This window comes from Limulus polyphemus, unplaced genomic scaffold, assembly GCF_000517525.1.
Source record: "Limulus polyphemus unplaced genomic scaffold, Limulus_polyphemus-2.1.2 Scaffold71, whole genome shotgun sequence".
In the NCBI taxonomy this organism is placed as follows: domain Eukaryota; kingdom Metazoa; phylum Arthropoda; class Merostomata; order Xiphosura; family Limulidae; genus Limulus; species Limulus polyphemus.
The window spans coordinates 939,527-955,333 of record NW_013665681.1 but is presented as its reverse complement, the minus strand read 5'-3'; the positions used below and the strand labels follow the sequence as shown (position 1 = coordinate 955,333).

At 31.2% G+C, this 15,807-nt stretch overlaps 1 protein-coding gene across 3 annotated transcripts in view; it reads left to right on the top strand.

The window, feature by feature from the left end:
- Nucleotides 1-15,807, top strand: part of LOC106465939 (protein Gawky-like) — a 73,849-nt gene that overhangs the window by 42,309 nt on the left and 15,733 nt on the right. For 2 of the 3 annotated variants that reach the window (XM_022394439.1, XM_022394442.1), the window contains 7 exons: nt 4,532-4,606; nt 6,257-6,314; nt 7,717-7,952; nt 8,570-8,728; nt 9,353-9,484; nt 11,792-12,016; nt 12,393-13,249. In XM_022394439.1, the coding sequence (XP_022250147.1) occupies nt 4,532-4,606; nt 6,257-6,314; nt 7,717-7,952; nt 8,570-8,728; nt 9,353-9,484; nt 11,792-12,016; nt 12,393-13,249 (1,742 nt within the window). The remainder of the gene's footprint in view (nt 1-4,531; nt 4,607-6,256; nt 6,315-7,716; nt 7,953-8,569; nt 8,729-9,352; nt 9,485-11,791; nt 12,017-12,392; nt 13,250-15,807) is intronic. The other variant, XM_022394446.1, reaches the window with a different exon arrangement.

Here is a 15,807-nt window from a genome sequence, read left to right as displayed (position 1 = left end):
AGATTTAAGTTATTTTGTTTAAACATTTATGTTTTTGTGTTATAATTTGTGTTCATTCTGGAATGAAAGATGCATAATTTGTTTATTTCCTAATTTTTATGGTGGTTGCGAGATCGGTCAAATTTACGAAACCTGTACAGAGATTAATTACTGAAAATAACAAATGAAATATAAAGTTTTTTTCTTAAGAAACATTTGATAACTATTTGGACATTATAAAGATTTTACATGTGAAATTTTGAAATTTTATGATGCATAAAAGTATTTTTAATGTTAAGATGAAAATTATTTTGCATGATAAATAGACAATATGTGCAAAAAAAAAGCAGGAGAGAAACATTGCTTTACAAACCTCAAGTCTTAATTAAAAAAAATTTATATTTTGCGTATGAAAGCATTGTAATGCTTACTGATAATCTACCAAATTTTGTTAACATTCGCTTACTAATTTAAAAGTTATAGCATGAAACTATAACAAGCACAAAATGGTTACAACATTGTTTTGAGGGATTGAGCCTGTGCTGAAAGAGTTAAACTAATGACATGTAAATGCTACTGGAAGAGAATTATCAGTCCTTTTAGTTAATATTTTGTCTGTGAAACAACGTAAGTACTTTACAAAATTACTCAGAAATACCTGGATAGATGGCTTTCTAAAATATATAAACTTTTATGAATTTAACAACTGCCAACGTTTATTACAGCAATCCACTAAATTCAAACGTAATAAACTTACAATCACACCGCCCAATTTGAATCGTTAAATATCCTAGCTACTTATCAATGGTTTTATTTTTGTATAAAATTTTAATCTTTGAGGTTATTCACAGGAAAAATTGAGAAATTAAAGGGGGAAAATTCAGAATTTTAAGATGTTTTGTCTTTTTTGCTGTGGTACTTAACATTTTTATATAATGCAGTGGCTAATATGAAGGGCTTCATTATATACCAAGGCATTAAGAACCCAAGGATTATGAGGTGTGTAGAAGTAATTTTTCATATCACTATATGTTAGATATACAGGACTGTTCATTTTAAGTTTAATATGAGAGTATTATTTAGTTTATATTGTGCGAATGTTAAAGTAAGTTATTTTTAGAAGTGATAGTTATGGCAAGTTTGTTTACCTAACTGTTTATGAATCATTTATTGTGTAGTTCAGTTGTTGTGAATTGAAGTCACTTCACTCAAATCTTTTGTATTTTTCTCCTCGCTTTAAGTGAGTATTGTTACATCATAGTATCTCATAGTTTGTAGAACGTTCTAGGCCTCAGTTGGGCAACATATATAGGTGACCAAGTTAGTGGAAGAAGTGAAGTTAGTAAAAAGTGAAGATAAGCTATGTGCTTGTCAGTTCAGCTGTAAAGGGCAATATATAAAGTGAAAGTTTCATTGTTTGCATTGTAACAACAGAGATAGAAAAGAATAATTTATCTTGCCAATTAGGTTCTAAAATAATTGAACCAATGTGTGTGAACTTTTGATGTAAAAGCTTTGAATACAACTGTGGTAACCCATGGGGTAACATAAGGGAATTTATCACTGATTCTTTTGTGATAAAAGAGAAGAAATAATTTGTCTTGTCAGTTGGCTTCTAAAATAACTGAACCAGAATGAGTGGACTTTTAATGAAAGAGAATTATTTAAAAGTGTAGATTCAACTGTAAGGGAATTTATCACTGATTCTTTTGTGATAAAAGAGAAGAAATAATTTGTCTTGTCAGTTGGCTTCTAAAATAACTGAACCAGAATGAGTGGACTTTCAATGAAAAAGAGAATTATTTAAAGCTGTAGATTCAACTGTGATAACCTATAGTGTAAAGCATTTTTTTGTACATACATTTGACTTCTTTTGAATATATTATTTTAAAACAAGTGGATTGAGTGCTGTCCATTTATTGTTGAAATTTATTGCCAACAAATCACAGACACCTACTGTAAAAGAATCGTGGCCTTTTTTTTTCTTCAAAACCTGACATTTGGCAAGCCAGCCAGTATTAAACAGTGGTGAACAGCAGTGAAAGAAGACGTGATCAACAACAGAAGTAGGTCTATGTATGAACAACTGTAATAGTGGTGAAAATAGTTTAGAGATAACAATCACGCTAAATAACCATGTCGACTAACTTTGATAAGTAGATTGAAAGAGGTGAACATCTTTGACTCAAAGATGATGAACTACAAAAGTTTGTTAAACAACAACAAGAATTAGAGAGAGAAGAGTGACAACATAAGAGAGAGATGAGGAAAGATAGAGAAGAGAGGAATAAAGACTAAAAGAAGAAGAGGAGAGAGACTGGAAACTCACCCAACAGAAAAAAGGAAGGACCCAAGAATGACAATGGGGGTCAGGGCCAGCCGACCCAAGCTGCCCAAATTTGATAAATAGAAGGATGACATAGATGCTTTCCTGGAGAGATGTGAAGGATTTGCCAAAAGTTAAATCTGGTACAAAGGTGACTGGGCAGTTTGTCTCAGCCCCCTTCTCACAGGAAAAGGCCTGCAAGTATATGCAGAAGATGCCATGGACTATGACATGTTAAAAGTGGCCTTACTGAAACACTAGGAACTTATGAAATAAAGTTTTCATCAGAAGTTCAGAGAAGTCAAACCTGACACAGGAGAAACTGTGTTTCAGTTTGTGGCACATCTATGGTGATACTTCACAAGATGTGGATGAGATGATGAAGCTGGCAGAACAATGTATGGAAGCCCATGGAGGGAATGTAACTGGCAAGTCTAAGAATAACCAGTTAAGGTCGAAACCAGTGTTGGCTGACCAGAAGTAGGATTCTTCCAAAGGTGACAGGAGGTTAACAGCAAATGGTAGAAGAAATGCTATATTTGTAATAAAATAGTGTAAAGCTTTTTTTTTTCTTTGTACATATGTTTGACTTGTTTTGAATATATTATTTTAAAACAAATGGATTGACTGCTGTCTGATTATTGTTGAAATTTATCGCCAACAAGTCAGACACCTACTGTAAAAAATGGCGGCCTTTTTTTATTTTTCAAAACCTGACACCAAACAAAGTGAAATAAGGGAGTGCTTCTACACCATTGCTTAAGAGAGTGCACTTGCCAAAAAAATGCATTTAGGTTATTTATTAGTTTATTCATAGTTTTATAGCAATCAGTATTTAAGAAAAGGTTAACTTCTGAATTTTTTGTAGTTTCATCTTAAATTTCATATTTGTAAAATAGTTTACATAAGTTAAAGTATGAGATTATCATATATCATTAATCAGTGGTTTTCAAAAGCAACAAAGTACACACTATTTCTTTTTTTAATTTTTTAGACATGAACCATCCATAAGATAGCAAAAAGTATTTCTAAGTGAAAAAAAATTAACTTACTTAAACAAAAATAAATGTGGTTAAAATGTGATTTCATTAAAGATGTATGTTACAATAGTTATTTTGATTAATTATGGATTTTAAATCATGGATGCATAAAAATTACATTTAGCAGAATTGATGAGTTCAGGCATAAAATGAAAGGTCCTATAGGCAGGGATTTTTGCAGGTAAAGAGCATAATAATTTTAAATGCCATTTATTATCTATATTATATTATAGAAAAATAATGGTTAAAGTTTCTGTGGAAAGAAGAAATTAAGTTCTGAAAATGTGAGAGGTTTTTTTGAATTGGAATATTTAAGTCTCAATGCCCAGTGACATATCAATTTCACAGAAAATACTGGATATGAAAAGTTTAATCAGGGAGGGATTATACAGATCAATGCTTTAATGTTATTGCTATCTTATTGGATACTGTTAAGTTTGGTTTTCTTGGGGGTGGGGGCTGAGTAAAGTTTGAAGCAAGATTATAAGGTATGTTTTGCTGCCATCTGTATCTAGAATTTTTAACGACTTGGTTGTACTTAAGATTATTTCAAGTGTAGAACAGAACTGTAATAAATGCATTGGTAAGAGAATGTCAGTGGATGCTTTTCTCTGTGTTTAACTTTAGTAGTAAACTTTTACAAGCTGTAAGCATTTCTTCCGAAGTAGGCCAAGTTACTTGTAATATTCAATAAGGTATAGAACAAAGAAGATTTCACTCCCCATTTTCACTTTAATCCAGAATTAATAAATCTCAATAGTGTGTGTGAAGTACTTTTTACTGACATTCTGTGATATGCTTCCTTAACAAGAACATACATCACAATTCATGATTCACTGTACAGAAAAGGGCTAGATCATTTTTTAAGAAGTTTCTAGTGTCATAACTCTAGGATGTGTGTAACATGCACATTTTAAAAATTTGTATTTAATGTGTATTTAGTTGTATTTGAAATGCAAGGCTATTAACATTCATTAAGAAAAAGTTGAGATACATAATCATTTCCTTTTTATAATTTGAAAGCCTTTTACTTTAATATATTTTGTAATCCTTAAATAAACAAGATACAATTACTTCACTCATTTATGAAAATTAGCAGTAAAACTTCACAAAAAAAAACAATTTTTATTAGCAGATGGTACATTTTGCTGTGTAATGTTTTGATAGTGATGATTTCTCTTTAAAGGGTGGTAAGCCAATAACCAAAGACATGATTTGGGCAAGTAAACCATTCCGTTTGCTCACAGAGATGGGATTTAAGGTAATTTAAGTATGTTTATTTTTTATGTTGTTGTTGTTTATTTCTGTGGAAGTAATGACCAAAGAAATACTAATATTTTCTCATGAAAATTCTAAATATAAAGGTTATTTTTTTGCTTAAGATATTACTTGAAGTTAACTGTGGACCAAATCTACATTAAAATTTATGACTCAGTTTTTCTTAAATACGAAAAGTCCATAATTTAGTGCTGTATACATTGACAAATTACAACTATAAATCCTCTGATTATGCATACTTTTAAAGTTTATAGTGCATAAAAGCATTACACGATTAAATGATTATGAAAGCTTAATCATATTATAATAGAATGTTTAGGTTACATTAAAATGTAAGAATTAATGTTTAGTGAGGAAACTATTGACTGAATTATTAATTCCAAAATATAACCAGTAACTTTTACAGTAGGAAGGTTCTATTTTTAATAATTACAATGTTTCAACCCATAGTATCGATTTGTCATCATGACTTGATACTATGGGTTGAATGTTGTAATTATTATTGTAATTGTAATTATTAATGTTGTTATTGTATTTTTGAATTGAAAAAAAATGACTTTTAATAAAGTTAAAAAATGCTATATTTTGGTTAATGCAGTTATTTTATTGCTTCTTTCAATTTCCCACTTAGCCTAAAATGCTTAACCATTTTTGGATGTAAAAGGTGCAATTTTCATAATAATTAGAATAGCAAAATTCATCAAGTAGAGACAAAGGAGTTATGTGGAGCAGAAGGTGGTTTTCCTTAGCAATATATGTACAATTTATAAAAGATATAAATTAAGAATAAATAAATATATGGTAAGGTTTTGTGGAAATTAGGAACTACATATAATTGTCAAATTATGTATCTTTTGTTGATGTAAATTTCAAAAGTAATCAGTTCACTTCTATTAAATTCAAAACTTAAGTAAAAAAATAAATTCCATTTTAACAGTTGTTTACTCAAAAGTATTTGATATTTTAGCATTATACAGAAAGTTGAATGTGTTACATTAAAATATTTTGGAGCTTCATCATACCATTACAGTCCATTTTACCACATCTGGTTATGTTCTGTTTGACAACTATGCATCTTGACAATAGCCCGGTAGTGTAGTTCCCATTTCAGAAGGGTTTGTTATAAAACTGTCGTATATGAGGGCAGTGGTTTCCCATTGCCAGTTTTAACAGTGGTTGTACAGAAATCCATAGGTACTGTTTCTGACAATTTTTCTAGTCTTACTACAGTCTGTACTCTGCTGTACTTGGTGGGCATACCAAGCTGGTTAGATTGAAAACTTTGAATGTGATTGGCCAAGATTGCTGTTCTGTTTAAGAGTTTTGTATGTCATTGACTGTTTCTTTAAGATACTGTGTAACATTAGCATGGTTTGGACTTGTTTTCTTCTAGTGTAACGAAAATTCTCTGGAAATAAGGTATCAAAAATCAGGTGAATAAAGGTGTAAAATTGCCAACTAAACATTAATTGTACATTTTGGAAGTAAGTAAGGTATAAAAACATCAAAGTTGTAATTGACCTGTAACCGAGGTTATCCAAAGGACATTCTGGAAATTTCCTAAAAATCGAGCCCTGAAGTATTAGTTTTTATTTTTAAATATACTTCTGATTTGATTTTATTTTTATTCCAGAAGGATGATGTAGATCATGCCTTAAGGCAAAACAACATGAACCTAGAGGATGCTTTAAGTAAGTCTAAACTTTTGACTTTAATTAGTACAGATTTTGTTTCAAATTAATTTTTAAAAAAATGTATTAAAATATCATGATTTTCTCTGTTTATTTCTCACAAGGCATTTGCCTAATTATGTCTTTAACAACCAAGTAGAAAAATTCATTTGAGACCAAGAGAAAAATATATTTGAATAATCTTTATTACAAAAATAAAATATGCAAAATACATAATGAATAATGCATTTATTTTGTGGCAATTTTAAAGATAAACTACAAATTCAGTTGATCTTTCTGAATGAACATTGACTTGAAAAATACCCTTCTCAAACCTCATCTGTAATCTAAACCAAATGAACCATTTCATTGACTAGTCAAACACTTCAACAGAATCAGCACAGCCTGAAGAGACAGTAGTTAATAACTATATTTTCATGCTTGTTGATATTCTTCAGCTTTAAGTTTTTGTATCCAATAACAAATGAACTGTTCACTTGCACAACAATGCAGATGTTACAAAAAATGGTCTTTGTGGAACTGTTGTGTGTTAATCATTTTATGACCATGTTTACCCATGTTGCATTAATTTCTTATGGAACTATCTGGTGTAGAGCTGTCTTTGTTGAAAATTGATTAAATTGTTTTGTTTTGTTTTTTCCTTTTCAATCAGAACCCCAGAATAATTTGTATAAAATTCATAACTATCGAGAGACTGTAATGATGAAATAAGTTTTTTTTATTTTTACCTTAATAAAGTTAAGCAGAACATTTTTGGACTCTTTCTAATCATTAGCATAAAATTTAATTCTGTTTTTCCTATTTTGACAGAAGTTTTGTTAAAGATCATAAATAAATGATATTGAATATGTACCACTCAGATTTATAAGAAAACAGTTTTGAATAATTTATAATAGAAATCAAACCATTTGAAGTGAGAACCCATTAGTGCCTACAAAGAACTTGAAAGATCAATGTGTGTCTTGGATTGGTATAACTTGCATTTTAAAAACAATATTGACAAGTGATTAAATAGGTTATTTATGATGATTAACCCAACAATCAATCAGTAATTAATACCTCCAGTTATTGACAGCTACAAGGTAATTATTTTGGACACTTTGAATTCATCTTGGGTTTTGCTTACTTATAATATAGGAAATAATTTTTTGGATGGTGTAACAAAAAATTTCCAAATGAATATTTTTGATTAGAATAGCTTTTCTTTAATAGTTAGCAAACTTTGTGATAAGCCCTGAAAACACTGGTACATAAGAAAAAATCTAACAGATATAATCAACAAAAAAACAAACAAACTGCTTTCAGATGTCCTTATATGTATATGTACTTGCATACTTAAAATTAATTTGACTTCAAAGATTTTTCCTGTTTAGATCCTCAGTAAATTGATTTATCATAATAGGTGAACTACATGTTGGATCGAACCGAGATGTGCATAATGTGGCAGATATAGACAATTATAGTAGTGTGGGGCGAGTCAAGTTGAGACATGGAGGTGTGTCAGATGAATTTGGTATGATTGACAATTCCATTGACCATTCTTTTGGTCCAGTTAACTTCCATGGTTCTACCAGCTTCCAAGGGCCACAGATTTGTGGATATGGTGGTGTAAATCAGGGATTCAAACCACCTATTAAGGTACGATTGTCAGTTTTGATATACTTCTAGTCAGTCTGATATTAATTGGAGTACGAGTGTTTTGAGAAAAACTTCTGTATTGTATACTACATTATTATTATTTTTTATCTTATCTGTATGTTATTCCTGGATGAACAGTACTCCAAGATTTGGCTGGCAAAAAACAACTATTTAAACAGAACTTTTGTTAATCTTCTGGATTTCTTAAAGCACTGTGTTGTCTTGTGTATAAAAATGTGGCACAATATATATAAGAAAACATTCAAAATATTTCTCTTCACAGATACTATTTCTTTACAGGATTAGTTCACCACATGCACTTACCTTAACCACAGTGACTTTGTGTAACTCTTAAGTGCACATTTGCACATCATTATTCTCATCTCCTTCAATAATTTTGAGCTAGAAAATGTGTAGAAAATAATGTTAAAACATAAGTTTGCAACTCCAGTTTCTGTATTGTTTGAGCTTGTAATCATTTTCTACTTCCCATATAAAAACTTGTGAACTTCATGTTTATAAACAGTTCTTAATCTGTATTTTGAAGTATTTATTGCTAAGTGTGAGACTTACGTAATTCTGAATTGCATGCTTGTTTGTTTTTTCTGTCACTGCAGAACCCAGGCATCAATAGCAATACTCCTAGTCTACTTAACCCAGCAATAGGTAGCCAAGCATCTAGTCTCAGTATGGGTAACAGTATTAGTGGTTTGAATCCTTCTTTGGTTCAGAAAATATTGCAACAACAGCAGCAACCTCCACTATCATTTGGTTCTGTAAGTAGCTCTGTTTGTTTATTATGATATTAAACTTATCTCATGACAAATTTATTCTAGTAAATTTGTGTCTTTAGTCTCTAACCATACAAGCTGTTATTTGTTTGTAAAATGAATTAAGAAAAAGTGAAAAATAACATTTCTCTTGTAAAAAGAGAAGTTGCTACAGAGATGAATATTCAGGTGTGCTATATTTCTTACAATAATCCAGTAGTAGATTAATAAGTTCTGTACATTAATAGTATTTATTTTGCTTGGAAACTTTATTCTGCAACTACAAAACTTTGAAGTTTAAATGTGAACGTAACTGTTTCTATTTATTTTTGTAAGCTTTTGTTTTTCATATGACTCATTCAGTATTGAAATTATAAAAATTAATTTGATGATTTAAATGTAATGTATGTTACAAACCAATACTAAATAAGTTTTTTTTTAACTTCTTTGATAAGATGCATTCTCACATGTACATAAAAATTCCTGAAAAGTATTGTGAAGTTTTCAAAAGTCACAGTTTATCAAAATAAAGAAATATAATGAAAAGAAAACTTTGAATAGAATAATACATATTTTAATGTATTTTGTTACTTCTTGGTGGAGTAATTTTTCACATTATATTTTACACAGGCTACTTTTCAGAATGGTCTAGGTAGCCAGACTGGCAGAATAAACCAGCAAAACTTGCCATCAACAGCCCAATTGAAGCATTTGGTCCAGCAGATTCAAATGGCTGTTCAAGCAGGCCACTTGAATCCACAGGTAGATCTGTTACAATTTTACAGTAGTTTTGTTTTTAATATTTAAAAAGGGCCATTTAATTAGACTGCCTTGATTTTGTATAGGTGCTTTCTTTTTTAACGTATTTTCTGACACTGAGTGAAAACAAAAATATGGAAGGCTAAGTAAAAAGTTAATTTTCCTGCATGTAGATGTTCATACAGTAATTTTATTGACGTGTCTGATATTTTTATCATCAAAGCTGCACCCCATTCTCTTCTATGATATAGGATATATGCTGCAAAATAGCCATTTTGCAAGGAATAATTTGTGAAGTTTTCCAGTAAGTTTGAATATATGCTAATTAAGGTTAGATTATGTAAAATATATAATGATATTAATATAAAAATGTTTCATGAGGCACAAACGTGAGCAGCTCAGACTTGTAGTAACTCGTGGGTGATTTAATTGAATAGCGTAACATGAGCTCCGTGTTCCCCAGTAGAATTACAACTTATAATGGCATGAATAGTAGAAGTTAGTTGTTCAAAGGATACTCAGAGATCAATAAAACAAGAAGATTGGAATATAAATAGATGTCTAGTATTACAAGTTTAAAGTTGCTTAGGATAAAGGAATGTAGTTTCATGTTACAATTTTAAGTCATTCTAGAAATAATTAATGGTAATTTAGATTTATTTTGATTTTTTTTTGGTGGTCACGAGGTCAGTCAAATTGACCGATCCCCTTATAGATAAAACAAATAAAATATAAAGTTTTACTGAAAACAAATGATTGAAATGTACTTATGAGGTTTGAGATTACACAAATGGTGTTTGAGATTTTGGTGACGAAGAATAGTCTTTTTAATCATAACATGAAAATCACTTCACTCTTGGACTAGGAATGAAACAGACTTGATATATTCACAAGCAAATTTTTAATAAAAATACTTCATTAAAAAATCCAATTTGTTTTATGTACAAGAGACTTGTAATGTTTACTAAAAGTCTACCAAATTTTGTGAAGATACACATAATGCATTAAAAGTTATAGTATAAATACTTAACGTGTGTAAATGTATATATGAACTTGTGTATTTTATACCGAGCCCGTTATAAAAGGGTAATGGGTACCGTGGTTTAAATTAATGGGGTCAAGGGTTTATTGACTTATAAACTTAAAACCTAGGGTTCAGTTTCTTGCATTGACAAAGTTCAGATAGCTCATTGTGTAACTCTCTGCTAAAACAGCAATTTCAAAACTTGTATCCATAAAATCTGGTTTTTTAATAGTTTTTCAGTGTTTAAAATACTTTCTAGTGCAGTTATGGACTACAGTAAAAGAATAATTCTCTTGCAGTAGTCTTTGTGCAGTATCTATGAAGCTTATATTTGTAACATGATTTGTATAATTTTGTTATTACATTATTATTTTCAGTATATGAAATAACTTCTAAATTAACATTTATAAAAATCAGTCTGAAAACTCTTAAGGTTTTTCTGTCAACCTAAGGTAACTGCCCATTTATGAGTTAATTTTTTGAAAATTAAAATTCTCCTTCTAGGTTTCTATGTAGAAATTATGGTCTGTCGACTTTTATATTCTTTTATAGTACTTTTACATAACATTTCAAGGATATTTACTAGTTTTTTTTTTGTATATTTGAGGTTTTTATTCATTAAATGTTGAAAGTGTTCGTTACTTTAGGTTACAGGTGGGGTTTTGGTTGTTTGAAAATATAAAGTAATGTGATGATTTGTAATTGCAATCAGTTAATAGAGTTTGAAATAATTTTATATTTCAGTATGAAAACAGTTTTGTTATTGAAAAACCTTTTTTTTTTTTAAGTGATTTCTCTGCATGAATTTACAATTTACAGTTTTCATGTGGTTATCTTTAGTATTGGTGTATGTATGAACTGTTTGGTGACTGAAGTAATTAATCTTCCTCATAACCCTCTGTACATGATCTGAAAATAAGTTTACTAAATTTAGGAACATGCTTGTGTAATGAAAAATTTGGTGAAAGGTATGGTAGTTGCTAAGTGGTGTGTATGTGCAACTTTGTTGAGCATTAATTTCAATACTTTTAAATTTTCTGTTAAGTATGTTCCAGTTTTTTCTTGCATGAGGTCTAAAGGCATGTAGTGAAGTGGGTTTTAGAAAAAAAAAAAAACAAATAATACAAATAGCAAAATGCTCCATAGTAGAGTTTTGAAACTAGAAGTTTAACTGACAATTTCAGTGAGCTTATTGGCTCTCTCTTAGTTATTATGTTCTAAAAGGTTTTAAAAAAAGCTTATTTCTCTATTCAAAATAATTTTGCAACTTACTTTTTCATTCCCAGATTTTGAACCAGCCATTAGCTCCTCAGACTTTGCAACTGTTATATCAGTTGCTGCAACAGATCAAAGTACTGCATCAGTTTCAACAGCAGCTGATCCAGCCTCAGTCATTAGGAAAGGGAAATCCTTCCTTGCAGCTGAATGTTCATATCGCACAAACTAAACAAAGGATTCTTAACCTCCAGAACCAGATAACTGCTCAGCAGGCCCTTTTTCTGAAGCAGCAGGTGAGGGCTGACATATATCAAACAGTACAGTAAAATAAATGCAATATTGTTTGAAGCAGTAGGCAGGAACTGTTGCATAATGTTTTCTAAAGAATCAGTGGGGGATGCTGGAATTGAACAAATATAAAGAAAAATTAGTTTAATATGGAAATATCATGCATTTTTTTCTTAATGTGATAACATTGAACTTTTCTATTTGCCTGTTTAATTTTTAGTATTTTATTATTAGTCTTGTATATATTTTTGTAGTTAACTTACAAAAAAAGCATAAGTTTTTCACTTACCTTGTCTAGTTGTAATTTTGTGTTAACCATGAGCAAACCATATCTTTTGTAATATGGATCTATATAATTCTGATTTTTCATTTTTCAAACAGCAGTTCCCTCACCAGCCAGTCATATCAAGCTCTCAGCCGTCCTCTAGCGATCTCTTTAAGCCCAGTCTGGATCCCATGTCCACTATTAATCCTGACTTACGTGACCTGTCACTGAAAGACACTCCACTTGGCCAGTCTCAATCCCATCTTCCTCATTGGAAAAATTCTTTCCTTGAAAAAGATGATATAGGAACTAATCCAGGTGCTAATTGTGGGGGAAGTTCCAATGGTTTTGGAGACTTTAGTCGGGCACCAGGAACCATGGCAAAGCCCACAACATCATCTGCACTCTCATCATCTTCTTTATCTTCACCACATTCCAGTCCAAATTTGCACCCTCTTCTGACTCAGGGTGATAGCACGTGGTCTAGTCTATCAGGCACTCATAGTGATTGGCCACAGCCCTCACCATCTGTAACTGCCAACACCACTACAAATAGCACTGTTGGAAGTAATCCCAGTACTCCCACTAGTAATTCTACCAAAGGAATTACTTCTAATGGCACTTCCTCAGGGGAAAGAAAAGAATCATTACCTACCACTTCTCCAGCAAGTAGTTCAAAAACCCAATCAGCATACAACCTGACTGATTTAGTAGCTGAGTTTGAGCCTGGAAAGCCATGGAAAGGTACTTCACAGATGAAAAATATTGAAGATGACCCACATGTCACACCAGGGAGTGTGGCACGATCTCCTCTATCTTTGAGCACAATCAAAGATTCAGACCTTTTTAGCTGGCCAACAAAGTCTAGCCCTAGCAGCACCAATGGCAATGATGTCTTGGTCTCTTCACTAACATCTTCTTTGCCTGGTACTAATAACTGCTGGACTTTTAACCCACCTACCTCTCAAAGCAGGTAAACCTATAAAATTGTTAATTTTTTGCTGTATGTTTCACATTTATTTCACTATTAGATGCATGTTGTTAGAAAGTACTCAAAGTATTGTGCATATGTAGAGTGAGTGTGTGTATAGTTTGCATACAAATGTGTATTATACTTTTATTTAATTGTATATGGTTATTTCTAACCATAAGTTAGATAAAATAAATAGTGGGTTTAAGAAACTCAGCCCATAGTCAGAATAGTGCAAAGGAGGATTCATAATTCTCAGAAAACAGAGGTTTTTGCTTTCATATTCGTTTGGTATAACAACAATCTCAAAGGCATATGATCCTTAGTACTATAATTGTATTTATTTGCTGTATATGAGTAATGTGAGAGAAGTGGAAAGTAAAATCACATTGATAACTTTTTGTAATTGTAACCTGCATTGACATATAGCTGTATGCATTCAAGGTTAATTTAATGTATTTTGTGGTAGCCAAATGCTAGGAAAGTCAGAAATGTATTAGCTCTGTGCAATTTCTACTACCATGTTACTATACTTTTACAGTGCTAAACAGTTAAGGCCCAAGATGACATGTCTTACAGACACGTAACCTAAGTGATGATAATTTTTATAAAAATTACATTGAATCCATCAAAACATTAAGAATGATGGAGAAGAGTGTTTTCAAAAATAAAGCAAACATTCATACTTTCAAATAGTGTATTATGTTTCAAAAGTCCCATTACTGAAATTTAGCCTTACCAACTTGATATACTGAAAACATTTGGGTAAATTACGTAGAAGAAATGATACATAGCCAATCACAGAATTTTAATAGATGAAAAGAGTAACATCTAAGCTTTTAAACATTGCTTAAATGATTTTTTTTACGAAATTCTAACACTGGGATACAAGGAAAAAGTAATAACCCCAAGATATAGTGGTGAACAAATGCTTGACTACTTGATCAAATAACACAATGTACAGTTTTGGTTAATTTATATTTGTGAAGGAACATTCTACAAATATTGAAGGATTATTGGATAACACTTGTTCATCATAGTTGCCTCTTCCTGCCTTGATTTCTGGCTAAAAAATGAATGACACCATACTGAACTTGCACTTTTCCTTCTAATTTTGTTGGTCAGAATTATTAGGATTGTTATTTATATGTAGTATGTTTTGCATCAGATTACAGAAACTATGGAGAATATAGTCAACTACAATATTAATAAAAACAACCATAGGCCCTTGCTGAAGAGGAACAGCTAAATTGCACTTATTGCTGTATGACAATGCAAAAAAAAACCGTTTGAAAAACAGGTAATAAAGGATAAATTAACATATTTAAGTAAAACTGAATATAGTTTTATTTACATTTGTTAACTTGTTCATTATTACCTGTTCTCTGAATTTTTTCTCCATGTGTCTTGTGGAACAATGGTCACTCAAGAAGTGTATGCATACTATGCTGAATTAATGTTAACTCTTACAATTATGGGACAAGATAGCCATGTATAATGGTGAAATAAATGATAGATTTGGCTAGGTAAATCATTATCCATGTTAGAGTAAAGCCAGTCTGCCTTATGTCACAAATTCCTCCAAAACCCCTTTGTGACAAATTGTAGAAGGCTTGAAACTTACCAAAACATACTTGCCTCCATTCACACTTATGGCTACTACTTGACTGCCAGGGTTTCTATTGCCCTTGACGATATTTGTCTCCTGACACTCTTCATCTATATCAATGTGCCCTCTATCCTGGTACTGTATATAAGTACCTTGTTCAGATATTATCACTTTTTTCTTGACCAAGTATCACTAATGCTATGTGTTACATAGTTGATTTTCGTTAAAAAAAATTTGTTTGACAAGCCAATTTACGGTATGAATTCCCGGATTATTATTTTTGGCAGAGAAACAAGTTGGGTCTCTCATGCCCCACATCTGGTATCTAGTGTCGCACAACAATCGCGAATGAGGTCACTCTCAGTTGAGACTGTCAGTGATCTTATGCGTAGTGAGATGGAGACATGTATTCGGTTCCATGGTGTTCTTCTGGGAGGTATCTGAGGCTGCAATTGAGGGAGATCCTTGTCATTCTGGTAAGAATTCATATTTGCTTTTTGATGCTCCTTCTTTTGGTCTATTAGCTTTTCAGTGGATACAGCAGATAGCCCAACTTATCTGACTAAATGTTGTTCCAATCAATGGTAATCAACAGTCCTCTTTCAGCATGGGCTCTGTTCCTGGGACCGACTTCGAAACCATTTTGTGCATGTTATAGTTTTCATGCCATAACTTTTAAATTAGTAAGCAAACGTTAATGAAATTTGGTACAGTATCAGTAAACATTACAGTGCTTTCATATGCAAAATATCACATTTTTTTTATTAAGTCTTAACGTTTGTAAAGCAAGGTATTTCTTATACCTTTTTTCTTTTCACATGTTGCCTATCTAACATGCAAAGTAATTTTCATTTTATGATTAATAATAGTTTTATGCATCAGAAAATTTTGAACTTTCGCATGCAAAATCTTTATAATGTTCAGAGAGTTATGACTTTCATTCTAGAATGAA